The 27,980-nt window shown below is 45.9% G+C and overlaps 1 protein-coding gene across 2 annotated transcripts in view; it reads left to right on the top strand.

Moving 5' to 3' along the window:
* The window catches only part of BCL2L11 (BCL2-like 11 (apoptosis facilitator)), a 35,906-nt gene extending 10,717 nt beyond the window's left edge, over positions 1–25,189 (top strand). Inside the window, exons 2-3 of one of the 2 annotated variants that reach the window (XM_004686112.2) lie at positions 12,700–12,809; positions 24,646–25,189. In XM_004686112.2, the coding sequence (XP_004686169.1) occupies positions 12,700–12,809; positions 24,646–24,744 (209 nt within the window). In that variant the 3' untranslated portion in view covers positions 24,745–25,189. The remainder of the gene's footprint in view (positions 1–12,699; positions 12,810–24,645) is intronic. The other variant, XM_004686113.2, reaches the window with a different exon arrangement.
* Positions 25,190–27,980: the final 2,791 nt, after the last annotated feature.

Genomic DNA, 27,980 nt, shown 5'->3' with positions numbered 1-27,980 from the left:
GGTCCTCCAGTTATTTGCTGTGGATGGGACTGGGCTGTGGAATGTGGATGGGACTGGGCTGTGGAACCTCAGATGACGGTCCTTCTCTTTGGAGGGCCTATTGACACAAGGCAGAGGCCTGTCCTTTAAGACCTTGAGGACTCAGCCTGCACTGTTTGCTGGCTGTCAGCAGAGTGTCACTGCCCACCCGCTGCAGGCTCAGAACTGAGGCCCCGATGTTCCCTTCTTTTTCAGGAGAAAAAGCAGAACTGTATGCACATGAAGAGTCATCACAGGATTATTTTTAGCAGCCTTAAAATTATTAATAGTCTTATGAATACTGAAAATCCCTAGGTTCTTAATTCCTCTGTTTGACAGACCACTGCTAGCTTCTTAATTATGTTAAAAAAGTAATTATATGGGGAAATACATAATGTCAAGTTTACAAATGTTACAAAATTGTTGGCTCTGACCTTGCAGTGTTGGTATGTTTGTGTCTGCTGTGACAAAAATTACATAGTTTGGGTGTCTTAGAACAGCAAACATTTGTCTCTCAGTTCTGGAAGATAGAAATCTGAGTCAGGTGCCAGCCTGGTTACTTCTGGTGAGCATTCTCTGTTGACTCTGACCTCTTTTTACCTCTAATCCCACTACTGGGCCTTTATCCTCATGACCCAATCAAAGCCCACGGCCCCACCTCCAAACCTGTGAGGGATTATACATGAAGGACTATAGTTAAACATTTTTTTTTTCTTGCAGGGGTGGAATTTAATCCATAACATAATTTTTGGTGTCCAAAAGTTTTATGATGGCAAGAGTAGAAGGAAAATATATCAAAATGTTAATATTTTTGCATTTAAGTTATAGGTGTTCTTTGTGCTTTTTTTGTATGTTTGCAGAACCTTAGCTAACATTTATAATAAGACAAATGAAATTTTTTCTTAATTTTGATCTTGATTTTTGGCATGCCCATCACTGTGCCATGATGTCTATTAGTATGATTTAGGATTAACTGTCAACATTCTTTTGTTGGTAAAGATTTCATTCAGGTGGGATCAAGTTTTTGACCCATCACCAGAAGTACTCCAGATAGAAATTAACCCCCTAAATTATACTTTTGGGACCTGCTTTTTCTTTTTAGCAAAATGAGACCCCTCCATCTGGTGGAGGCCACAGATGTTTTCCGCACTTGAACACAGTCTCCGCCCTCCCTACAGGGAGGTGCCTGGACATGGCGCAGAGTCGGAAGGGACCCATGTTCTTCAGATCCGTGGAGTGACCTGGAATATATTCCTTATGTGTCAAGAGAAGGCGTGTTCACCTCTGAGAGTTAAGGGAGCTTTTAGATAAGTTAATAGAGTGAACGTGTCTGGTAGATACTCAGTCACTAGTTCTTCCTTGTCCCTCAATGAGATGTTACAACCACAGCAGTTCAGTAGACGTAATAGCAGAGAATTGTTCTCTCCTGCTTTCCATGGGATGGAACTGTCATTTCAGTAGTTTGGGGAAGTGAATTCATTGTAAATGCTGCTGTAATTCTAACCCCTCACATCCCAAAACAAACCAGTGAAAAAGAAGAAAATCTTCCAGAAATGGGACTGCAAGAAGCGGAAGGAAGATCACCCCTAGTCTACCAGTGAACTCCTTCTTCCCTGAGAAGAACCTTGTTTTTCGGCAAATCTTTGCACCATGGAGAGACATCTGGAAACCCACATGATACCCCAGCTCTGCCTCAGTATTTCTCTGGAAGTTGGCCCATTTGATTTGGCAGAAAATTAACTGTTGTCCAAGATGTGTATTTGGAGAATGGTCTAGAGACCTAACATGCCTGCTAACTACTTTTTAATGCAATCACAATTTATGCAATTCTTTTAAAAATAAAAGGGAGATTGATTTCTCATTGACTTAACACTGGGACTATCCATTGCCTGAAGAGAATCAAGAATTTTAAAACTTGCTTTCCTGCCTGAAGGAATTACACTTTTTTGCCTGTTATTTCTGAGTGAACCATGGGTCCTTCTTTTTAGAGACTCTTGACATATTTGAGGTGACCAGTACTAATGGTTCAAATCGCAGCATTTACTTGGTAGTCTGTGTAACTTTAGTTTGTCTTTATGGTTTTAAGCACTTGCTTAGAATTAGTTGGTCTCCCACAGGGCCCTGTGGGAAAACCAAATGTAGTTTGTATTTCCACGGTCCTCTGCCTGGGCCAGGTTCCCACAGCCCATGAGTAAAGTTGTGGCTCCCCAAGACAGTGAGGGAGAGGACCAGGTCCTGCGTGGGGGCCCCTGATGGGCATTTCCACACCTTGTTCTGCCCTGCCACTTGTGCCATGGGCCAGGAGAGGACCGAGGTCTGTGCCCAGGCCATCTCCCTTCCTCTCTCAACTGTGCTCACAGCCACAGCACGTGCAGGCCAGGTGTTGCCTGGGGTGTGTGTGCATACCTGAGAGGGGATTTGCTTCATTTCTAGAATGAGGGCACAGAAGTCGGGATTTGGAAACAGGTAAAGGCCATGGGCTTGCATCGGACCTTCAGCACTGCATTGTGCACCATGCTTTGGTTTGGGGCTTTGTTGCCCTCCCTTACGAGTGGAAATGGTTTGAAATCAAAATGAAAAGAAAATGAATCAATCAACTGTTTCATCCCCAGGAGGTTATGTCTTAAAATCGAAAGAACGCAGTCAACTGTCTACATTGTTCTGGTCCCTTTTCCTCCCCTCGTGTCACATGCTTAGATTGAAGCATGCTTTCCGTTCCAATTCCTAAAATGTTTTAATTGAAGCAATTAAAGATTTAATTTGTGACTTGAATCTTTTTTAAAGAAGCTAGCTTAAGTGGAGGGACCTATTTTTTTCTTATGAGTATGTGTTTGTAACATCCTTTGAGGGGAGCCAAGCATGGCAACCTTAGTTTGTTGAGCAAATTACTTTGCTGTGGAATAGATGTGCTGGAGGGAAAAGCTGAAAGAAGGTTTCTTGTCTGTCTGTCCCTTGAGACATTTTTTTTAACACCCAGAGGTCCAGAAATTAATTCTGGATGTATACTGTGTCAGTAAATGAATGAATCTAGACCTCAGTTTTCCTTATACCCAAGCAGAAATTCTGCTAAACTAGTCAAAACAACCCAGCTCTTTAAGAAAACAGTTTAGTACACAGCAAGTGTGCAAATATTAATGGAGTTAAAGAGAATTTAATGCAGCACATGTGTGTCTGTATTTCACTCTTTTTTTACTTGGATCTTGCCAGTGTATACATTTGAAGCCTCAAATTCTGTTCTCTCTGCATAGAAAGGCTGGCATATATAGTACGCCAGCTTTGTTTTCTCCCGGGTTCTTTTTTTGAGAGTCTGGTTTGAAGTGCGGGAGTGGAAATTTCCAGCAGGTGACCCAGTCCTGTCTCAGCTCTTCCACTGACTGGTTGCAGCCCCTGGGGCAAGTGCTCCCATCTGGCTAGGGACCAGTATCCTCTTCTCAAGTAGGAGGGTGTTACAGTCATTCAGTAATGGACAGAGCACTGTAGGGGGATTGGGGAGGAGGCAGGCAGACTTGCACTGAATTAGTACAAGCCCGGCTTGACCCATAGGCACAGTGGGCTCACCAGGCAAGGAGCCACCAACCCATTCTGCCCACTAGAGCTGGGCCAGCAGCTCTGTCTGCCCAGGAGTGGAAAGGACTCAGAGGAGGAGGAAGGATGTGAGGACCTGACAGGTAAAAGACCTTTGAGATCAGCAGACCAGACGGTCTTTAGCACAGAGTTTATGCCCCTGCCTGCCTAGTGGTGACTGCCATTCTATTCCTATGTACAGGACCAGAGCATAGTCATTTATATGACATTGCTGTGTTATGGTTTGCAGACTAGGTTTAGACTCTTCTGGAATTACGTGGTGACTTGAAAGCTTAGTCCAACCACAGTCAGTGGTTGGACCATTGACTGTGCCTCTCAGATGCTCTGCTGGCTTTGGGCTCCTCTTTTCTTATTTTTATGCATGGTTTAATTACTGTTTTGTTTCCCTACAAAATGCTCTGGGCTTGGGTTTGCCTGTGACGCTTAGAGGCAGGATACCTGCTTTGGGTATTAATGTGCTCTCTGGAGTAAAGCTTTGGTAGGAAGGAATCAAACAGCCCAATCCTGATAGACATGTTTTGAGGACAAATATTTAAACCATTAAACATCCAAAACACAATGGTTACATCTTTGTGATCAGGCAAAATCGGGTCAAGAATGGAGGTGTAACTTTTGTTTCTCTTTTTTATACAGTGTGGGATAAAAGGAGGCAGCTGCCTTTTGTGAATTGTTTTAAGTGGGAAGCTTTCATTATGTCTCATCCTCCTGGTGTGTGGCAGATAACCATCTATCTGTGTGAACAGATTAGTGTTTCACTTTATATGCAGCGAGTTTTAACTGAACGAATAAAGTTGATAGACTTTAATATGCTTTAATTTAAAAACTGTTTAAGATGCAGCTTTTAGACTTCTGTTTTTGCTCCATGCCTTCGTCTTCACAATCATTCAGTGAAATACAGTAATATTTAAGATCTTAATGTGAATTTAGAAGAGATTTTTGTCAGCTGTTTCCTGCTGCCCGTGTTAAATTTCATAGAGGAAGCCACACTTACTCTGTAGTCAGAAATTTTTCTGTTTGTAGTTTAAATTCTCATTTCCTCCCCAAGATCTGATATTTGGCTAAAGTACACCATCGTTTCTGAAAGCTAATAACTTCAAAATGTTTAATACTTTATATCTAAGGAATAGTCTTAAGTGGAAAATGTGTAGAGCTGCATATTTACTTTTAAAGTCTAACATTTGTACAATTTTGGTGAGGTAAATGGTAAAATAAAGCACCTGGAAATCGCAATAAATTGCACTCTTGGTAGAATATTGGGGGATAGGGATGTATGTGTCTCTAAAAGCAAGCTCAGAGTTGGTATCATTTGACTGTACTGAGTGTTGAGGTTATTTTTATTTGTTTTTCAAAATAAGATGGCTCAGTCAAATCCTTTGGAAGGACTCTAAGGCCACAGAATTATGATAGCACTGTCTAGAGAACATAGTGGGGTGAGGATCATCGAGGGACAGTGAAGGGCAGTACTGCCTTTTCCTGCCAGTCCAGTGCAGTCCACCACCACGCTATTCAGAGCAGTGTCTCCTGCAGCATGGAGGTAGGGGGTGGGCCGGATGAGGAGGGAAGGTCTCCCCAGGGTTCATCATACAAGGCATGTGGAGGTAACTGGCTCAGGACAGGTTGGGAAGGGGGGTGGCAGCTCCATTCATTAAAAAGTCCAAGGGTGGTGATTGGGGGTGGAGGGAGGGTTATAGTTTGTCTTTACATGCTCACAGGACAGTGCCAGGATTAGGGTTGGAGTTAGAAGGGAGCATTTAAATTCCTATAGAGGGAAATCTTGTGCCCTTCAGCACACATTGCATTGCCTTTAGGAAAAGTGTGCCTCTGTCCTGGGAAGTGGGCACCAAGGCCTGGAGCAGGCATCGAATTCCGGAAGATTCCTTGGTGACCAGGTCTCCACCTGGTGCGAGATGGTGGGCTCCCACCATGACCGGGAGGTAGCCTCGGATACAGGTCTAAACATAGGGTCTGGGTGTTTTCCTACCACGTGGTGTCACTGGCTCCTAGTATACGTAAATATGTGGGGAACAGAAATGAAATGGATAGGTCTTAAGATAACTGAGGAGGAAAAAGGTATAGCATAGTAATTGTAGTGCCTTCATATTTGAATTTTCTGTAGGAAACAGGCTAGTGAAAGGGAAAGATGAATGTCAGTTTCTGGACTTCTGTCCAACTTCACAGCCTTGTTTTACTGGCAGCTTCCAAACAGTCAGGCTGGAAATTGATCAGAACAGCTTGTTTAGACCTTCTTGCTCTTGACCACATGAAAGCCAGTATGTGTTGAGAAGTAGGTATAAAAATGCTGGCTTCCTCCCAGCCTCTATTACTTGTGGTACGTTGTCCTCACAGCTGTTTATAGAACCACTATCCTGAATTCATGTGACCGCCCTGACCCGACATAAATGTGTACCTGGGAAAACATCTTGAAATTTCATGAGTGGTGATGTATTGTTACTTTATTCCTAATGCCTTAAATGTTCATCCCATAACTCAAAGGAATTGATTGAGGATTTGTCAAGAAGTAAAATAGTGCAAATGAGAAATAGACCCAGAGAGGGAGGGGTGCGTGTGTGTGTGTGTGTGTAAGTAATTAGATTCTGGCTCATTTTAATTTGGGGAATCAGCAGAGTTGAAGGTGATTCTGGATGCACTGGTGGCAGGAAAGCACACTGTCCTGGCAGTGTGGCAGCTGCACTGCCTCCCCGGCTGACTGGGAGTTCCCCAGCAGGTGAGCTGCGGATGGATCACCCAGGTGGGTTGTGTCAGGAAACTGTGCTGACGGGTTGCTTCCTTCCTGTTGTAAGCTGTGGATAACTGTGAATTGATAAAGATGTTTCTGAAGATAATCACTTGAAGAAGTAGATTATTGGATAAATACCCCAGACTTTGTATTTTTCAAATGAATATTGAGTTTCAGAGTGACCACCTGCAGAAGCAGGGCTACTTCTAAATATTTGGGAGTCTTTCCCTTGGAACTGGTTTAGACTGGTGTTAGATAGAGTCTGCAAAGAAATGGTCTTTAAAAAGGTCCTGTGTAGCTTTGCAGTAAATCCTCTCCTCCTGGGGTAAAGATGGACAACCCCGAGTGTCAGGAGGACACGGACTTGCTTTCATAGCCCACTGTCTCCCTGGTAAGTGCCAGGCAAAATTGTGCACTTACTTGTCTCAGTACGTCTGTCCTGTGTTTAAAATAAAAAGTTACACATTGCATGTCTCTTCGGGTATCAAGAAATCCTTTCTCTCTTCAGAGCTGAATATGATTCAGAGCTTAATTCCTGATTCTGCCCAAGTACTAGTAGATTTCAGAGCATCTGAAAACAAAAAGAAGTGTTTTCATGAACTTTAACTTGGTACCTTGCTGGGCCATGATACCAGTTTGATGATACAGGTCATGAAACTCCAGTCATGATACAAAGTGAACTTTTTGTGAGCCTCACCCATCCTGTGTGGCAGCCAGGACTGCAGTTGGACGTGTGGGTGTGACGGGGCCCCTGGCACATGCCTCCTGCACTGGCACCACAGCCTCTCCCAGGACAGCCGACAGGTGGTCATCATCGCCCACTCTGCACACCTGCCGTTCACGGCTGGGGGCTGGGAGCCGTGGGGCTTCAGAAAAACCAAGTTTGGCTTGATTGATGTTGAGTTCTTACGAATTGACAGTCTCATTTTTTCATTTTTCCACCTTCGCTGGCGGTGCAACAGAAAGCCCTTTCTGAAAGCCCCAGTCTGATTTCACTATCAGCCACTTAACCACGGTATTAATTTTTTTTCAAATTGCTGAACTTTTAAGATTTGACGTTACTGTATGGGTCGAAGAGTAGTTCTGTAGCAAAATCAGAACAGCCTGACATTTAGACAATGGACATCTTTTAGACCCCTGCTTCTTTGGAAACAGCTCCCGGGTCACTGCCCATACTTGCAGGAAAATGAATTATATACCTGGTTGTATTTTCTGTATAGAAAGTAATGCTCCAAAAATAATTTAAACATTATTTTTAAGCGTTTCCTAGTGTTCACCTCACAGAGCAGACTTCTTACAAAATTGCCTGTGCATGACGTGATTTTGTGACAGAAATTTTGATTAGTGGCTTTGGTTAGAAAACCTGGCCCCTGCAGGTCCCTCTCAGCCAGCAGCGTGTGGGGCTGGGGCCCAGTTAAAACACCAGAGCAGCTTCTTGGAGCAGTTAATATTTCATCGTGCCTTACTTTCCTTCAGTTTTTAGTACCAAGTTTCTGGGTTGAAAAGCTCCCCTCAGTCTAAAACTGTACTTGTTTGTATGGGTAAAAATACATCTCACCTGATTTTCCCCTTGGAAGTTTTTTATGTTCACATAAAATTGTATGTTAAAAGCTTTATCTTCCTTGTAGTAAAAAAAAGCTTTGTTGCAAATAAAGACCCATTTTGTTAAATATCAACATTTATGGTTGCTAGACACATTGCAGATGGCTTCATAAGAGATTTATTCTTGGAACTTAGGGACTAGAAATGTAAATGAAACTTTTTGGTAGGTAGGCTCTACGTGAGTGGGAATCTGGATGGGATTAGGGGAGGGTATGTTTTGAGCATCCCTGACCCCTGGCTTTGCTGGCTCCAGTTTGCATTCAGAAGTCCCTTCGCCATCATGGTTGACCCATGCTCTGGGTGATCCTGGAACAGAATTAAGCAGACTAGTGACAAAGGGAATAAAAACCTTAATTCTGGCTCTGACCACGTTTGTGGAACTGACGGGCTCATTCTCCAGGGTCAGACAAATTCTGTGCTTTTTCTAGTAGGTTCATATGTGGCATGAGAACAGATGGACAGTCACTAACATTGTAATGACATTCAGTAAAAGCTTCCCCTCCTCCAAAAGGAGATAGTTTGCCACTTGAGAAATAATCTTTGAAGTTTCTTTCAAAATGTACTGTATTAACTAAGATTAAAAATACTCTTGAAATTAGGCATGTCTGTGTTAGGATGTCCTTTAAGATAGTCAAAATGGAATTTTTGTCTGGCAGTCTTACTTTATAACCATATACTCTGTATTCATTTTAGCTAGGCTTTATGAAAAGGTGGAAGTTAACCATTAGTTTATAGTTTAAGGAATAGGAACAGTATTTGCCTCTCAGAAACAAAACATAACAACCCTCTAAGAAGCTAAATGGTGATAGAGACAAAGACAGTCTCCTGGAAAAATTTATTTGTACATTACTAGTCTACAGCTTAAAGAAATCTACAAAGTATTATTGATGGCTTTCATACTGATCTGTTGTTATTACCAGTTGGCATATGCTCAGCCTGATCTGATCTGTTATCTAGGGTTACTGTAACCTCCAGACACTTACATGTTGTCTGAAATGCACATCTGGACTCCAGGAACTCTGCCTGGCTTCTTATCCTTTCTTGGTATTTCTTGGGGTCTGATCTGTGGCCCATTCACAGCAGAGTCACTCTGGGAACTGCTAAGAATCCTGAGCTTCCTATGGGTACTGCCTGTCTCTGCAGATGTGTTTATATCTGTGTATGTTAAGCTAACAGCTACTGGACTTTTCTTTCTACAGATGCATCTGCTTATCTTCTTTGCCTCCTTCCCTACAAAACAGTAGGGCATTTATCTCTAAGATGAATAAATTGGATTTGGCCACCAGGTCCCTGGTTTGCTTCTTAGCTGCTGACTAGGCTGATGTCAGTTCGCTGGGTGCGGGTTTTGATAAAGTGGCTTCTGACAAGACTGGCTCTGGCAATGATGTGCCTGGTTGCTAGCCAAACGTGAGCCAGACAGAGCCTTCCCAGCTGCACCCGAAGGTGTAAAGGTGAATTTTTTTTCACCTACTGGGGAGAGGAGTTTTTCTTGTATACTAAGATGCCACAGAAAATATAACATCCTTCTGCTGTGGCAATGTAAATTGGTGGAACCATTTTAGAAAACAGTATGGACCTTCCTGAAAAAAACTAGTAATTGAACTATCATAAGCTCTAGCAGACCCACTTCTGGGTAGAGTTAATGACACCGCAGTGTTTTTTACAGCACTGTTTCCAATAGCTAAGCTGTGGAAGCAGCCTAGGAGCCCACTGATGGACAGTTGGCTAAAGGAGGTAGAGTGTTCAGCAGAAGACTATTCACATTAAAAATAATGAAGTTTTGCCATTTATAGCAAAATGGAAGGAACAGAAAGATTATGGAAAGTGAAGTAAGTCAGGAGAAAGAAAGGTATTGGATGATTTTACCAGTTTAAGGAAACAAAGCAGACGAATGGAGGAAATAAAATAAAAATAGAGGGCCCTCCCTGGTGGCGCAGCGGGTTAAAGCACTGCACTAAGACACTAAAGCCACTTCCGCATGAGTTCGATTCCCGCCTGCCCCGGAGGCGACCACATGGCGAGGCAGACCTCTCCTGACCCGCCCGCTGCTCCCCTCAGCAGTGTATTTCGTCGATCTGCCTGTTCTGCTTCCCGCTCTGTCTCTGGTGAATCCTCTCACCCTCTGCATCTCTGGCCTGTACCCCAGTTCTGTACGAATAAATAAATAAACCTTTAAAAAAAAATAAAAAAATAAAAAAAAAAATAAAAATAGAACATTAGATGTTGGCAGCAGAATTATAGTTACCAGAGGGAAGAGAATGGGACCAGTGGGTCAGAGCAAGGCTTAATGGATAGGGGTGGGTTTTTGTTTATTCTTAATAATTTTTTTAAACAAAGTAAGTATAAAATATACTTTTTAAAAAAAATTTATGCATACAGGAGTGGGGTACAGGCCAGAGGTGCAGGGGCAGTGAGCGGATTCACCAAAGACAGAGCAGCAAGCAAAACAGGCCATCTGATGAAGTACACTGCTGAGGGGAGCAGCAGGTGGGTCAGGAGAGGTCTGCCACGCCATGTGGGTCACCTCGGGGACAGGGATCAAACTTGCACTGAAGCAGTCATGGCTTGGCTTAGCTTTGCAGTGCAACGCTCCAACCTGGGAGGGCCTGCATATAGCATACTTTTAATTACCCTTGTCCAGAAGAAACTATTAGTAGAAATTAAGCATCTAAAAGCATAAGGTAAGCTTGTGAGAGGGCTCAGCCTTTCAGGTTACTCTACCCAGAATCCACCTAGATCCATGGCTGACACTGAGCTGCCATTGTCACCAGAGCCATAGGACACTGAGCATCGGGTGACTCATCCACACCTCCTCTAGACTGCTGTCTTGGTAAAACACCATAGTCTACATTTCACTGACTTTTGATAATTGACATTTTCTTCGTTCTTGGGTCCAGGACTGAAGGCAGAATACTCTCAGAGCCAGGTGCTGTGGAAAGCGAGCGGTGGTGGCCCCAGCGACCACGTGGCATCCTGCCTGCTCTGCTCACCTGTGTCTGTGGGCAGGTGCGTCTCCCCGCAGGCCATGGGGGCGTCACGTGAGCTAACATGCATGATGCACTCTGCAGGCCCAGGCAGGCAGGAGACATTTGGCCTCCAGGGCAAATTCAGGTTTCCAAGTCGGGACGGGACGAGTGGGAGGAGTGTAAAGGGAGTAGTCATGATTTTGTCCCGGGATAGACTAAATCCTTAAAGAGCTGTCAGCCCAGGAAAGGGAAGTCAGCTGTCCTGCCTGGTATCACATCCCTCCTGTTTTGTTTTCTGCTGGTTTAGTCACTTAGGAGTAGACTTGACAGAGAAATGAGAAATATTTGTGTGACATAGGTGTGCAGTCCAAAGTAATTTTTATTAGATATATAGCCAAGGAACTTGCCTGCTCACCCACAGGTTTTTCCTTGCCCACCACCCACTCTATTCCTCCTCCTCGTCCCCATGGTTGTGCTCTGCCCCTGGCTGCTCTTTCTGGAGTCAGCCTTGCATTCACGTGGGTGGGAACTGGGGACAGAGAAGATGGGCAAGAATTTAGAGAATTGGTAAAAGCCATTCAAGTTGTTCACTTTTAAGCGCCTGTATAGAGCTGTTAGCATCAGTTTTATTTTGATGACAAGTCAAATACAAAACACACATTTTTTTTCTAAAAACACAAAACAGGAAACTGTAATAACCTTATTGCAAAAACCTGGTTTTCAGAATTTTTACAAAAATGTTTTGCTGTGGTTACAGGGTAGCATGTGTTTAATTGTGAGTATGTTATGCCCGTTTTAACATGATTTGCCTGTGAGTAGCGTGGATAGCTGCTGAAGTCATGCATCTTTGCCCTTTCTCTGTGCCGGTGGGACTGTGCTGTCTGAGTGGAGAGTGAGTCTTCCTTCTTGTGCACGGAGAGCTTCGTCTTCCTGTGGTGGGAGCTTTGCACGACCCATGTTTATTGTTCTCCATCACTTTTGGCTGTCATGTGGCTTTTAATGGTTTCATTAATGAACGGATGAATACACTTGGTGTGAATGTTAGTGACAGCTTAATGAAAGGGCCAGCCTCCCTCTTTTTTCTTCTTTCAAAAATGCCTTTGCTCTTACACCCAAAACATTTCCTCTCCCCATGTGGTGTTTGCAGACTTGAATCCGTCTTTATTGGTTGTATTCTTATTGAGACAAAACATGCAATTATGCTTTCATCTGGCCCCAGTAGCTCTTGTGAAGACCTGCTGTTGGGACCTCAGTGCTACCTCCATGGAAACAGCCGCCCCAGGTAGCTTGTGGCTGACTATCAGCTTCTCAGTCTCTGAGCTCCAACTGGGGCAGCTCTGTCATCTCACTCCTGTGTGATACTGGTTATTTTTCTAGGAATTTTTGCCTTATGTCCACATCTGAACAGTTATTTTACTGACAACCTGAGTGTTCATATTTTCATATATTTCGAGTATTTTTATTTGGTGATATTTTTTGTACCATTTTTCTGTGTCTTTGCCTTCTTGACACCGAAGTTTTGTAATTTATCAGGATATTTTTATATTATGCAATTCTGAATCTCTAGTTTTGAAGAAGGAAATATTTCTGCAGCCTTTATTCTTGAGCCAGTTATGTAGCAGACTCTGTCGTAATGTTCAATGGGGTACTGTACTTCTTTCAGTTAGGGAGCACACCCCCAAAAATATGAAAGTGGGGGAAAAGTGGGCTTACTTCAAGAAACTTACCTTAGGAACTTTGCGAATGACCTATGGAAAACAAATGATTTTTGTTTTGTTTGTTCTGATGCAGCTTCCATGAGGCAGTCTCAAGCTGTACCTGCAGATATGCGCCCGGAGATCTGGATTGCACAAGAGCTGCGGCGTATCGGAGACGAGTTTAATGCCTATTACCCAAGGAGGGTAATGATGTTTTCTTTACCCCCCTTTCTCCTTGCTCCTCTGCCCCTTCCACCATAGTGGTTGTTTTTAAAAGGTGACCAGTAATGATTCTATGTTTATTTTGGAAATGGCACATGTTAACATACGTGTGGCCTATCAGTGCTTTTTCTTGCCCGCTTTCCTTATGTTTTAATGGTTGGATTTAAGTGCTGGTAATTGGAGAGAATACAGTATGAGATGGCAAAGGGATTTGATAAGCACAAAACCTTAAACAACCATTCCAAGAAAGGAGTCATTTATGTGCATTGAACTGTCCCCGGATAAATACTAATGTAATTTTGGGTCTACATGGGGTGTCTCTCCTTTCCTTTCAAACAGCTTGGGGCAAAGCTAAAGACACTTTTGAATTCCCATCTTCACTAGCCAAAGGGAACAGAGCCCCCCTTATGTTTGTTCATTGAAATGGACCCGGAGACCATCCCTCAGTAGTCTATAATTTGACTACCCTTTACGTTTTGACGTGTGCTGTTGATGAAGAAAATATTTAGTTTTGTGTTTTCTCCAGACGCAGTGCCGGTTGTGTGTGTATCACCATTTGGAAACCCTTTCCTTCTAGAAGACTTTGAGATGGGTAGGCTTTAGCTCCGTGCAGGAGGCAGGGGTGAGCTTGTGTGACTGCTCCCTGCCACAGAACACGAGCAGGTGGGAAGAAATGTAATTTTGGCTTATTTACATTTTTTTAAACAACCTGATAACGAAGACGTTTCTGTTGATTTGTCCAAAAGGAAGGTACACATGTTTTGTGGGAAATGTCATTTATTACTTAAATATGTTTTTTGAACATTGTTTCAGAATATTCCCTCTTAAAAGATTTTCTTTAATCCTGGGAGATCATGCTTTTTTAGAACACCTCAATATTTCTGTACTGCTTTAAGCATTAGTCTCGCTCTCTCTCTTTTTTTTTTCAGTTAGCTATTGTTAAACAGGTGAATGTATGTTACCTGTTAATTATTATTCATTCATTCTAGTTTTCCCATCTATATTCAGTGCCTCTCAAACTTCTCTTAAATAAACACAGACATTTTCCCATAATGGAAGGGGTGGAGGCAAGGATGTTCGTTTCCTCACTATAGTATTTCTGTCAGGGAGTCAGGACTTCCATAGAGCTCATGTTGGCTTCTCTTTGTACCTTCCTGTGGAGTGAGTGTATGTTGTGTGTGATGGAAAGTGTGTCATAGCATGATTCTGTCATTAAATGGGAAATAGCACATTGGTGGATGGGCTTAGGCACTTCTTACATTATGGTTGACTAGTTGCATCCTACACCTGTACAGACCAGGTCACAGAACATGATTTTGCCTCAGCCCAGATCTGAAATGGTAATTGTTTTTTGCAAGGTTGAATTTTCATAATCTGGCACTGAAATTACTATTCCTCTCAGTCGTCTACATGGTTTCAATGACAGGATTTTGTTGTTACAGTGTATGATTGGACTTGACCGTCTCCTGGTAGACCGTCCTAGGAGGGAGACTGACTGGGGAAAGGGCCCAGTATACTCATGACATTGGCCCTCATACCAAATCCTCCCTCATGCCATTCAGGACGACATGGGCCCCTTCAAGAGAGTAGGCTCCGAATATACCCTGTCCTGACTGGAAGCATGTGTCCAGAACCAGCAGGAAAAGATCAGTCACTTCTTAGGAGCATAATGACCTCTTTGGGGTTAGCCAGTGAGCTGACTAGCAGCAGAATTCACCTTCCCCCATTTTGAAAGGGGTTTGGAGGTAGCCAGATCTGACTTGGGTGGGGCTGCCTTAGAGGGACAAGTCACTTGGATGCTACGGTGAGCCTGTACAATGCAATTCCCAGGGGCTGGGTCAGAGCCTTGGACCACTGAGGGGACCCGCGTGAAGGATCCGTGGTTCTCCAGGGCTTTTCCCTGGACTGCTAGAGGGCTCTGATAGCTGTACCTCTGGTGGCCTTGTGGGCAGTGAAGAGACACTGGGCAAGGGGGCACAAGGGTTGGTGCACAGCCATGCTATGGACATCAAAAGAGGTGGCGAGTTCCAGTCTTGCTCACGTGAGACACAGGTGCTGGGGGTGTTCCGTTCCCTGGCCTCTCCATTGGGGTGAGACAACAGCATCGAGCAGGTTCATAACCTTCTATTCCCTCTCTCCCAGTGTTTTCATAGGTTAGTGCTTAAGACTATAAGTATGATGGTCACATCTATTTTTCAAAGGAGGTGCCATCTGTTCTCAAAACCTTTGGTAAAATAACTGCAAGTTAGTCTTACTGCAGTATTGGCAATATTTTGTAATTATGTGCCTTATTTTGTTTTTTCACTTTAAAAATGAGCCATTGTGAAAATGCAGCAGCTAATACGTCAAGGGCCTGGCTTTCTCAGTAGGCTGAGCTATTGGAGGCAGAGTTGGGACAGACTTAATGCTATATAGAACCTGATTTTCCCCCCTAAATCAAAGGCAGATATGCTCCAGATTTTATAAATAGCCGGTTGAAAACACCAAGCTCTGGAATTCTGAATAATGACACAGTGACCCTCAAAGCCAAAGCCACAGATGCCTGCCTTGATAGTTGTTCAATTAAAAATAGCCATTGTCTGCAGTCACCCAGATGGTCCATTGTTGAATGCGGGGGTTGGGGTGGGGGCGGGATGGGAGGCTTTTTGGGAAAGTGACACATTCAAAAAACCTGCTGTCTACAGCAGGGAGCGTCGCCTCTTGGTGAGTGGTGCACAGCACTGCTCCATGGTGGACTGTAGCATTTGAAACATGTAGTGTCTTTATTTGCTTAATATATAACAGTGCCTTTGCTGAAGTGTTGGTCTTTTTTGCCATGAGCCTTGTGAAGCCTCACAGGGTATTTTCCCAGTTCGAGCAAATAGAGGAAGTTGTCCTGGAGTTGCCATGCCTTCAGCCCGCTCAGAGGCAGTGGGGTCACACACACATGGGGCGGTGGGGTCCGGTCCTTGAAGAAGGAGGTGAGAGAGCCACAGGTGAGCACGAAGCCCCGGTGCATGCTCCTCGTTAGCGGCCCTGAATCACGCGATCGTCCCCCCGGATAAGGTGCCTTACTCTTCCAGGTTGAATGAATTTTTTTATTTCTGTGACTTCTTGTTTTGAAATAAATTCAGATTTACATAAAAGTTGCAAGTGGTACCAAGGACCTGCCTGTCACCTAACTTCCCTGGGGTTAACATTTTGCTACATTTGCTTTAACATTCTACCACTTGACACCTGCGATCTATTATTCTCTAAGGAATTGAGAATAAATTGCCGGCATGATTACTGCTTTACTCTTAAATTCGTCAGTGTGTATTGCCTGAAGAGAAGAGCATTCTCTTACGTATCTACAGTGTAATTATCAAAATCAGGAAATTAACACTGTTACAATATTGTTATATCATCTGTAAGTCTTATTCAAGCCTCACCAGTTATCCTTTGTAGAGAAAAAAAATGTTTTAGGTCCAGGAACCACTCTGGGTTCACTCAGTAAATTTAGTTGCCTTTTGACTCCATGAATCTGGGGCCCGTCTTTCTGAGGCTCTGCCCTTACAAAGGACAGGACAGTCAGTGTGCAGACTCCTCCTGAATCTGGTTTGCTGTAAGTTTCCTCGTGTTGAGTTTTCTGCACTCTGGGAAGGACTGCTGCAGAGCTGACAGCATCGCCTTCCTGTGTTCGCAGTGAGGGGCACAGATGTCGCCATGTCCTAGTGTCCAGCTGCGGGCAGTATGAGCAGTGGTCAGTGGCGTCTTCCACTATCCAGTTGGTGCCTTTCCTTTTATAATGGGAAGGAAATGTGTGAAGGAGTAAGAGCTTTCCATTCTCCCTTTGTGTTTCTTCGTTTATCAGCTCAGATTCACGGGTCCCTGTTTACTTCACTGGGTTAACATGCACTCCCGACATTACTTATTTTGATGCTCAGGTTGTCCCAGATTCCACTGCCCACTGGTGCCTTCTCACCACATCTGAAGTGCAAGTGCCGTGGTGGCACTGGGACGCAGAACATGGTCCAGGACACAGCCCAGGCCCCGAGAAGGTGGCGGCATGCCTGGAATGCGTGTGCTGCTGAATGACCTCCATGCATGGAGTGTCCTGACCATCACAGCGCTGGTGTGCGACTCTGAGACTCCAGGGAGTAAGGGTGTGGTCTGTGGATGGATGGTGGGGGTTCAGGGATAATAGTGGGCTGCAGACAGGAGCAGCAGAATCTCCGCTCCAAACTGCATGAAGGGGTGAGCCCCTGGCAGGGAGAGGAGCAATGTATGTGGTCTGTTTCAGCAGCCTGTACCTCAAAACTGCCTCGATCAGGTGGGCCATCCACACAAAACAGCCAGGTTCCCTGTTGTTCTTTAGTGTCCTCTGCTGGTTGCTTCCACCACTGGAGTCAGGTCGAGTCCGAGTGCCAGCTGACCTGTGGCAGGCAGTGTTGCAAGTGCAGGCCTGAGTCCTGCAGGCGTGGGCTGCTGTGCGCTCAGGCTTGGTGTCCGCTTGGATGGGATTCTTGGCTGTGGCCCGAGGCTGCAGCGGTGTGCTGAGCCCTTCTATAAAACATGAGCTCTTGAGGTAACTAATTTTTTTTTATATGAGGTAACTAGAGTCTTTCCCTAGCCAACGTGGGTCAACTCCTGTCCACCGCTGGGCAGAGGACATTTGCGTTTTGCGGCGCCCCTGCCTCGCAGGTGGTCGGGCCTGAGTTGCTCTGTGCACAGGTATAGAGTCTGCTAGGTGAACAACGCCCCAGGCACATCCGCACAGTGGACAGCAGACACTCCAGATGGGCCAAGGGGTGAATGAAAACCCTTTCATTGTCTGAGCACGAGAAATAGTGTATCTTTTGTTTATACTGTCTACTTCCTACTTCTGTGGGCGCCAGTGTAGCACGAAGGACTGAATGACGTGAACTGAAATATCGCACTGGGCCAGGGAGTGGAGAGGGGCAAGGTGCTGCCAGGCTGTTTTTGAGGGGAATGGAAGTTTAATTGAAATGTCTGCATATTAGCATGGATTCTACATTCTAAATGGACCTACATCTTTATGTGCTGTCTTCTCCTAAGAGGTGGATTCCCTGTAGAGATTCTTGTTTTTATAACAGGCCCTATTCGACAGTGTGTATAAGGGAGAGGTCTGAGGTGCTGCTTGCTGGTTTCATAGCACCAGATGAACATAAACTCAGAGGTGTGTGTTCTCGACATTCCTTGAAGCCTTCATTGATCGAATGTTGGAGCTTAATAAAGTGAGCTACTTTCTAGCGCTGTCTTAAGAAGACAGTAAAAAAATCTACATAGCTAATTATTGAATTAAAACCAGACATAGCTCATGAGATGATGAGTTGTACCTGGCTCGATGAGTGATAGGTTTCGTCGTCCTGATGAGTGGCCGCACCATCCATACCGTAATAACAGTGACAAGAAGCAGCCGGGCTCCACCATGGCACCGTGCGGCCTGTGTGACAGGGTCGTCCTCCTGTGGCTTCACTCTGAGTTTTCTGACGTGTGGTTCCGATTATCCCGACGATGAGAGTGCCTGGGTTTCAGCTTTCTCAGCGAGAGCTTCCCATGATTTGTTGAGGCCAAAGTGTGATCTTGTAGAAAAATACAGCCTACTGACAAGTTTGGGGACTTTGGGGTCAGACCTTGGACCAGGACTCCATCTGTTCATCTGTAGGAGTAAGTCTCTTAGGGGTGGAGGGAAGATTAAAGCATTTACAGCAGGAAAGTCCTTCCTTGTCACCACTATTCTGTCTTCTCTCAGTTGAATTATCATTGAAACATTTCTCAGTGCGTCCTCGAAGTTTAGAAAGAGAAATTTGTGACTGTTGATTTGTCCATCTTTTGAGGCCTCTGTTTGCTACACAGGCTGTGTGGGCCTTGCTGACATGCTGTGTCTGCCTGGGTGTGTGCAGGAGACTGAGGCACTCGTGTGCGTCAGCGAGGCCGGGTGGGCATGGAGCTGGATGTGGTTGTGTGGATTCGCGCTGCGTTGGCCTGGGACAGGTGGGCACACCTGCTCGGCACCTTGCAGTTGTGGGATCACTACTTCGGCACCAATCCGGGCTGTGGGTGCCTGCAGGGGACTTCAGAGAGGCCTCATTGGGGGTTTTTAAATCTCTTGAGGAGGAAATGAAGACGCACATGAGGTGAGGCATGGCTCTCTGTAGACATACAAACATAATTAGCATCCTTCGCTAGACTTGTCCCAGCTGAACCAAAGCAGAGAGGTCTGAGTGTGGTTAAAGTGCGTTAAGTCTCATTAGCATTTTCTTTTTTTTGGAGGCTAGGTCATTTTGGAACAGTATGTTCTTGTTCTGAATCTAATATTTCTTCTGATGGTGCTCACACAGGAAATGTCACAACCTCTCTGGCTTCACTGTGGTCAGCTGTAAACAGACTTCCCAGGTGATGATCCGGGATCTGGGTTTTCAAGAGCATAGTGTCAGTGGAGGGTGGCTGCTGAATTTGAGAGCCACGGTGGAGTTGACAGTGTCCCGATGGAGGAAAAGCTAGTGCCTGCCAGGCCTGACTGCAGTTTAAGTGGATAAGCCATCATTTGTCCTACAAAAGTCTCAGCTCGATAGTTTCTGTGAAACGAAGCATCAGAAGTAGGAGGAAAGTTGGATTCGTGCAAATGCTGTTTTCTGTGACGTTTGAGCACCACGTCGGCACTCTGGCCGGCCAGCAGCCGCTGCCCTGACCACCCAGGGGTGTCGTGGGAGTGCCTGCTCCTGGTTTTTGTGTGGGAACACCACATCCGGTCAGAGGGGCTCCCCGGCACTCTTCCACAGCTGTGTTGACATTAAAGCAGTTAGGCACCAGCTATGCAAATGCCCTGTTGCCTTGGTGACAGATGGAAAGTGAATTTGGTATTTGGGTTGCATCAAGGCGGCAGCAGCCGAGCGAGCGACACCTGAAAGAGCTGAGACTGTAGAACACACCCTAGAATCCAAACAGAAGTGCTTGTGACTCTTGGTCTGACAGTGGAGACAGGTCGGCTCTTCCTAGGGACTTTGTGCTTAGCATGCGAGGGTCCTCTTCCTCGCCACCTCTGTCTCTCACCATTTAAAATACCGTTCACGTGCACGGGTGATGAATGGGTCAGAGAAACGGTGTTGTTTTCTCAGAATCAGTTAGAACCTCAGGCCCCACCTGGTTACCTTTGATGCTGGCAGTGGTGGTACTGGTCAGAAGATGCCCCTCTGGGAGCAGGCCCCACCCAGCAGGCACTGCGCCTCACTTCCCTGAACCTGGAGTGAGTTCTCCCCTGTACGCTCAGTCCGTGATTCACCTGTGGCGTGGGGTTGCCTGGGGTTGTTGTGAAGACTGTGAAGGTGTGGACCAAGTTATCCTGTTTACTGGTGACAGTTCTGCTTGTCCCCCAGCTCGGGTGCCAAGAGCCTGAAGCCCCCAGGTCTTGGGCATCTCTTGTGTCCAGAGTGGGTCCTGCAAGTGTGAGTGGGCACCTCCACCAGTTCCCAGGACAACTTGGAGTCAAGGGCATGTTTGTGTCCTGCATGTGTTTTCCTTGCTTGGGCAAGAGAGCACATTGTGCTGTGATGATTTGGGTATTAAAATTTAATTAAATCCCTGATACTTGATTGGTTGTCCTAAATGAAGATGGTGGTAACTGCTTCCATGGTTACCTGCTACGTGGTCCAGCTGCTATAGCCACTGTCTGGGGTAGTAAACTCCCCCCACCCCCAGCTGTAACTCAAGTGCCCTCCAGTGTCGTGTGGGTGTGCAGAAAACTTTTGCAGCATCCCCTGCTCAGTTGCTCTTGACATTGTCTCCATGGGCATTTTTACAACTTCAGAGAAGTGTGTCACTGTCTGTACCAGAGATACATGAACCACCAGAATATCCCACATTTTCCACTTTTCAGGAACTCTATTTTTTAAAGATTTACTTATTTATGCATATAAGAACTGGGGCATAGGCCAGGAGGGATTCACCAGAGACAGAGTAGGGAGCAGAATAGGCAGATCCACGGGAATACGCTGCTGAGGGGAGCAGTGGAAGAGACAAGGAGAGGTCTGCTGTGCCATGTGGTCAGCTCCCTGTGGGGGATAGGACTCGTGCTGCAGAGGCTGAGGATGGCTTCGCAGCGCTGTTTTAGCCCATTGCACCATCATGGAGGGCCCTCAGGAACTCTTGTTTAGAGGACTGGTCATAGAGTTTGGCACCGTTTCTCAGGATGGCTTATGAGAAACCGCATACTCATTCACCATCTGAAATGAGACTTTGGAGACTGATGCTCGTTCTCTAGGGTGGTGCCCATCCACACACCAGCCTCCCGCCCTGGAACCTTGTTGCCTCCGGCTCTTCTTGCTCCCAGGCCTGGTGTGCAGGGGTAGCTCAGTGCCTTCCTGCCCCAGCTCTCTGGCAGTTGCTTCTTCTTCATTCTATTTACTTACATATTGTCCAGTCAGCTACCTTGTTTGTGGCTCTGTCCCTACCAGAGTGGCAGTCCCCGGAAGGAAGTGCCGTCACAGCTTCTGCAGACAGGAACACCCCTGCGTGTCTGGCTCCATGTCGGTGAGCCTTGGATTTCACTGGCCGGTTCCCCTCTTTGTGGGAGGTGGGATTGTGCATGCGTGCAGACTCCAGCAGCACCCTGGCTTCCTCCCAGGCTGTGCTCACTGAGGGCAGCACCTCCAGGCCCCTTAGGGTGGGCTTGTGGGTTCCTCTTCTGTAGGTGCTGCCGGTGACACAGGTGATGCTCATCAGATGTTGCAGCCGCAGACATGTGCTTCCAGGTCACACCTCTACCCGCACCCTTGATGCAGGCAGGTGGGGGCTGCAGGCACCCCTCCCCAAAGGAGAGTATGGGCTCTCGGGAATTGGTTCCTGGAGGGAAACACAAAACTGACTGTCCCTTTGGACTTGTGGATGGTTGTGAAAGTCACCCCAAAGAACCCCATTCCTGATCTAGAATATGGAGATAAAACTAGCTAGCAGGATGGGTTTCTGTACTCAGGACACTTGTGAATTTTGTATATATGTGTGCAAGAGCTAACAAGGCAGCTGTAATACATAGTTTATACTTAGTGGTGTATTTAGTTTTTTTAAATAGGCTGACCCATATGGATCTTTGTGATCTTTTTGAAGTGCTTTCATGACTTAGACTAAAACAGCATCGTTCAACTCCACGAAGTACTGTTTTTTCACTCTTAAGAATTAAGGACCAAGGGTGAGCATCAAGCAGGAGAGGTGAACAGGTGCTTGAACAGTCCACGTGCACTCCTCACAGTCCTGGAGGCCCCGAGTCTGAGGGCTGCGCTGACTGGGCGGAGGCCATGTGCAGGGTGCCGACGGCCGGAGGGCGGAACCATCCCCAGCTCTTGGGTCACCTGCCCGTGTTAGTGTCACGGTCACAGCCACGCTCTGTGCCCCCAGCTTGCACCCAGGCTCATTTGTATGACTGCAGGTGGGGAGGCCGTGAGTTTACCGGAAGCTGAGTGCTCCTCTCCAGCTGTTGGTGAGGTGTGGGCCTGTGTTTCAAGCCAGCAGCCGCTTCAGCCTGCTGTGCCAGCTGTCAAGGGTTTTCTGGGCTGGCACAGCTTTTGGAATCGGTGGTAATGGCTTCCTCCATTGAATGTTGTCCAAAAGCAATTGTTCGCTGGCTTGAGAGCGTGTGCCGTGTTGTCGCACGTGCTGTCTGGGAGGGCAGGCGTCCTGCCGGCCTCACTGGCGGAGAGGCTGTGCATCAGCTCGCTCGGTGGGACTTGGATGCCCCTGCCACAATTTCCCCCATCCCCCCCCCCAGCTTCATCTGAGATGTAACCAGAATTCTCAAAAACATGGGAGATGGCTCGTGATGTGGTTTCACCGTGACCACGTCCATAGTCTTCCTGCTGCCCCTGAAGGACCGGTGGGTTTCCCCTCACTGGGGTCAGTTTCACTCCGTTCTCTGACCTCGCTGAGCCCGAAGGTGGCACCTGGCTAGCATGAGATTTCCTACCTGGAAGCCATTGCTCAACCTTGCCCTGCACACGCTTTCTTCATTTTAGTAAGTCGTGGTTTTATTTTGAATAAGCCTCTTTCAACCTTCAGCCTATTAATATTAGTCTAAACTAAAATTAACCTTCCCCTAAATTATTCTCATACAGAAGAAGCAAAGTAATTTTGAAAGTTAAATCAAAACAAAGCAATCTTGTGTGCAGAACAGATAAAAATCACAGACTGTGGTTACGGAGTGCCTCCACAGGAATCGCTTGCACAGAGCTGATTTCCTCCGGCCTGGTTATGGAAGGAGCAAGGGAAATGCTCTGCCTTATCACAATCCCATCTGTCAAGCCAGTGCTCGAGAGCCTGCATAAACAGTCGCAAGAACAGAGCCCACTCGAACTGCTGTCCGTGGGCCGGCTGGGTTGAGAGGGGAATCTGGCACCAGTTCTCAGCCGGACCATGCCCGGTGGTCCCCCGCCACCGGAGCAATAAAGGGGTGTCTGAGGAGCTCCCCGCAGCAGAGTTGGTCCTGGCTGTGGGTTACATTAAGGCAAACCAGCCAGCAGGTATTTTTCAGACCTGAACCGCATGACAGGCACTAGCTCCTGGTGTGGGAGCAGATGTGCTTCGCTGCCACTTTTGGCCACTCTGAATATATACCTGGCTCCACGGACTCACCGGAAAAATGGAATGGGACTGGAAGTGGCACTCCAGACGACCCACAGGCCTCTGGGAACACGGAGTAATGTGGCAGTTTCCTTTTGAACGATTTCTGAGCTTGTCATAAACATAGGGTGTTCCCTGGCAGGGAGGCCTTTTTTGTTTTAATTGCTCTTTGCTCCCAGTGCGGGGTGGGGTTGGGGCTGACCACCGGGCCTGGTTTGTGACCGTGGGCAGAGTGCAGAGCCAACAGTGTCTATCCCGCAGGGACGCCCACCGGCCGCCAGAGGCACGCTGGCGCATCAGTGCACCACTTTATTTAGCTTCTTAGGGCAAATTACTCCAAATCACTAGTTTCTCAAGTAAATTACAGCTACCAGAAATCACCCTTGGGGTAGTCTGCAGCGTATTTGCATGTCAATAATTTCAGCAGTAAGACACTGGGCATGTACCCAGTTCAGTCCTGCCCCTCGGCTCTGCCTCTTTTCACAGGACACTAGTCCTGCCCCTCGGCTCTGCCTCTTTTCACAGGACACTAACTTCAGCGACTTCTTCGGTGGCTTTTTTTCAGCCACCTGAACAGAGGTGGGGGATGATTTGTCTTCTAGTGCTCAGTGCACTTCCGGGTCAAGGCACTGATGGCATCGCCTGTAAAAAGCAAAAATAGGCCCTCCCTGGTGGCGCAGCGGGTTAAAGCACAGCACTGAGAAGCCAAAGCCACTTCGGCATGAGTTCAATCCCCGCCCATCCGGGAGGTGACCACATGGCGCGGCAGACCTCTCCTGACCCGCCCGCTGCTCCTCTCAGTAGTGTACTTTGTCAGTCGGCCTGTTCTGCTCCCCACTCTGTCTCTGGTGAATCCTCTCACCGTCCCTGCACCTCTGACCTGTACCCCAGTTCTGTATGCATAAATGACTAAATTAAAATAAATAAAAAAAGCAAAAATAGCAGGGTAGTAAGAGAGGCAGACCAGGATTCTGGGACTCACTTTGAAGTTCTCAGCCATTCTTTTGGTTGTGCCCTTCTGAGAAGAAAATAATTATGTGTGCCTGCTTTTATGCAGCGGTGCTTCCTCTGGAGTCTTGTCGTCTCACGAAGACCTGGGGCTTTGGTGACAGTGTCCTTCAGGAGTAGCTACCACGGCTTTTAAGATGGGATTTGTCACTCCTTTACGCCCTGGCCCCTGGGAGGCTGACGGTTGACAAGCTAAGACTCTTTCCTTTCATTGTTTCAGGTCTTTCTGAATAATTACCAAGCAGCCGAGGCCCACCCCCAGATGATTCTCTTACGACTGCTACGTTACATCGTCCGTCTGGTGTGGAGGATGCAGTGACAGCAAGTTCCTTGTGGAGTTGAGATGTGTGCAGACATTTCGCTTGTTCAAGCCAACAGGCCCAGCACCACGACTGTTCGGTGCCATTGCTGTGCAGCCGGCTGACGGTTCCTGAAAACACCCAGAAACCCAGAACACGTGGACTTGACCTTCCTGTTCATCACCACGTGGCAGAATTTCTTACGGAAGTTTGTTGTGAATGTAAACGAGAGAGGATTCTTCTTTTTTAAAAATGTACAAATCATGGTTCTTTGGAGCAGGATTTTATGCAAGAATGCTGTTTACATGTGATGCGGTGGTTTTTTTTTTTTTTTCCAGCTTCTTTAATAAGAACAGGTTTTTCAGAAAGGAAATGGAAACTTTTTAACCAACTTGTGAATAATTTTTGTACTAAAATTTTAAGAACCGAATGCCTACTCTCAGAGGATTATGTAAACTCTGCAGTGAAAACTGAGCCAGCTAATTTATAAAGCTGCCTTAGTTTATTTTTAGGGGTTACTGTACAGAATTTTTAAATGGGAGAGGTATGACATGGCCCCCTCCTTTCCCTGCCATTGCCTCTTTGACCTTTTTTTTAAAGAGCTTATTATTAATACCAAAAAAATACTTATGAAATGAAAGGGGCAAAAGGTCTGTTAGCCGGTATCAATGTGCCACTCCCATTTTGTAAATATTTACTTACCTCCTTAAATTCAGTTGCATCTGTGGCAAAATTTCAGACTCTGTATGTTTTTCCTTCTGTCCTTCTGGATACCCCCTCTGGCCTGTCTGGACACTGATGCACAAATTTGGTCCACGGTAGTTTCATGAGGAAAGGGAACTTACTGGGTTAAAAGCGAGTCACGTCTGCCTGTGTCATCACGGCTCATCAGCCTGTCTGCTGTAACTGACCAGCTGGGCAGTACTCATATCAGTTCCCATTTGGTTTTGATGGGCTTGTCCAGTGTTCAAAGGGGGTCTAGCAGGAACGGCGCCCAGTATTCTGTCCTTTGCACTGTTGGTGTTGCTGGTTGCAGGCTCTCCCCGCCCACAGGGCACGTGTGCCACACAGGTTCCAGGAGTCCAGCCACAGCCTGGCTTGGCCACAGGTATGAGTTCGAGTCCTCCTGGGCCTCAGCTTGGCCTTGGGCGGGCCTTTCCACAGATGACCCCTGGGCAGCCTGGCCTTTCATCCAGCTCAGACTTCCCTTCATGCCTGCCACGCGGTTCCCAGTCCTCTCAATCCAGTTTGAAATTCAGGCTTACTTCTGCTTTCAATGGTGCCGTTAAAATGCTCCATGGAGCACAAGTGAAATGGCCCCGCGGCCTTCTGAAAGATGCCTGTGGTACTTGTTCCTTTTCTCTTGGGATGGTGGGTTTTGTCATCCGCCTCTTTGAGGTCCTTACACCTACCCACAAGGATTGCAGTAGTTGGGAAACCCACAAGTCGGTCTGTCATTTCAAAGGCAGTTAAGTAGCTAGGGAGATGCAAGGAAGAGACAGACGAGAGAACAGTGAAAAAAGGGAGGTAGAGCTCATTCTTTGAACCCTGTAACTCAAGCTTTTTGAAACCTCAGACCGTTAAAATACTTTTTACAAGAAATACGTGATTTTTCAAATGAGTCAACAGTGCCAACAATTGTATTTGCTTTTGGCCCATGAAGGACCTGTGTTTTCACATTATTAAATTAATGGGAAAATCCATTCACTTGTATCTTCATACTTTTATATAAATATATATATTGCATATACACTCTTTCCTGTAGGTAGAGAGATTTGATTCCAAATATTCTTTCTTAAAAATTTCTTTTCCCCAAATATCTTCGTGGGGTCTTGAATATTTTTAAAGCTGTGTTGAGTTTCAGCTTGTGTTCTTGACGTGTCTTGAACCCCTTTGTGGGGTCAGAAAGTCCACGCGGTTGTGAGGTGGTGGTAGAACTGCGGCCGTGGACCTGCTGGACACACACCAAAGACGTATTTGGTTCTGGGTCCCACCCTCCCAGGATCTCCACCCTCTGTGCCAGTCTCTCTGACTGGAGCACTTTACTCTGTTTCTTCGATACCGCGGCTCCCTGAGAGCAGCACGGTGCAGCCCCATGCGCTCTTGTGCCCGCCACATCCGAAAGTTTACCTCTGGCTTGGCAGTCCCTGGGCATGCAGGCTGGCCATGGAAGCAGCTCGTGAGGAAATTAGAGATTCTATGAACTGTAGAAGTATTAAAGAACAGGATGTTGCACCAGGACTTGAGAGAGATGACTGGATGTCTCTGTACTGTATGTATCTGTTTATCAAGATGCCTCCCTGCAGAAAGTATACCGACTGGGGTATACCTTTTACTTTTTATTTTTTATGTCTTTTATTTTTTGTAGAAGAAAAACCAACTAGTTCCCTTTTTGAATACTTAATGCGGGTTTTGTGCCTTTGACCACCTCTTCTCACTTGAGGTTTGTAGAAAGTGTCCTGTGACTTGTCACAGAAATGCAATAAACACACACAAAATAACTTCATGAGTGATTCTTCAAATTACCTGTACTCTTGCCTAAACGTAAGTTTATGAAGAAATTTTTTGGTTGCAGAAAAATCTGGTAAAAATTCCTTCTGATTAAAAAAAAATAGTACCTAACAGAATACAATTTTCTCTTTTTTCCCCTCTTCTTAATATTGTTGTATATATTTTAACTATTTATTAGATTAGGAGATCATATTTTCCTTATCAACTGAGCCAAATGTCTGTGTGCAATTGTGTTTCCTTTACCTTTCTTGTAAAATTTTGTACAGCAAAATGAGTAAAAATCACTGTTTTTCTAAACTTTTTTCAGAATCAAGGATTGTAAATATTGTAGATTCTTTTTTCAGTGTAATGTGTCCTACTGTTTCATAATGCTGTAACTTGTAGAAATATTGTATATTTATTTCCTGCTTATTTAATGTCTTAAGTTCTAAAAGTGTTGACCTCCCTGCCCTCACCCCTCCACCCCCATTCCGCTGTTCCATTAATTGCTTTTACTCTGAGATGGTCACTGGTCAGCTCCCTGCAGGCCACGTGATCTTCCCAGGGTGGCCCTCCAGCTTTAGTTCCTGGTATTTCTGGTCAGCGGGATTAAATTCTTGGACATAGCTGTTCACGTGATGAAGCTTGTATCTCGACTCCAATGAGAAACTAAATCTGGAAGGCTACAAAATTCTACTCCAAGAAATACCCAGTGACTCTGTTCCAAAGCAGCTAGCTTCTCAAAGAAGCAAATTCTGTTAATGCT

The sequence above is a fragment of the Condylura cristata genome, unplaced genomic scaffold, assembly GCF_000260355.1.
Source record: "Condylura cristata isolate star-nosed mole 26May11 unplaced genomic scaffold, ConCri1.0 scaffold00020, whole genome shotgun sequence".
NCBI classification, from domain to species: domain Eukaryota; kingdom Metazoa; phylum Chordata; class Mammalia; order Eulipotyphla; family Talpidae; genus Condylura; species Condylura cristata.
This window is presented reverse-complemented; position numbering and strand designations above follow the sequence as displayed.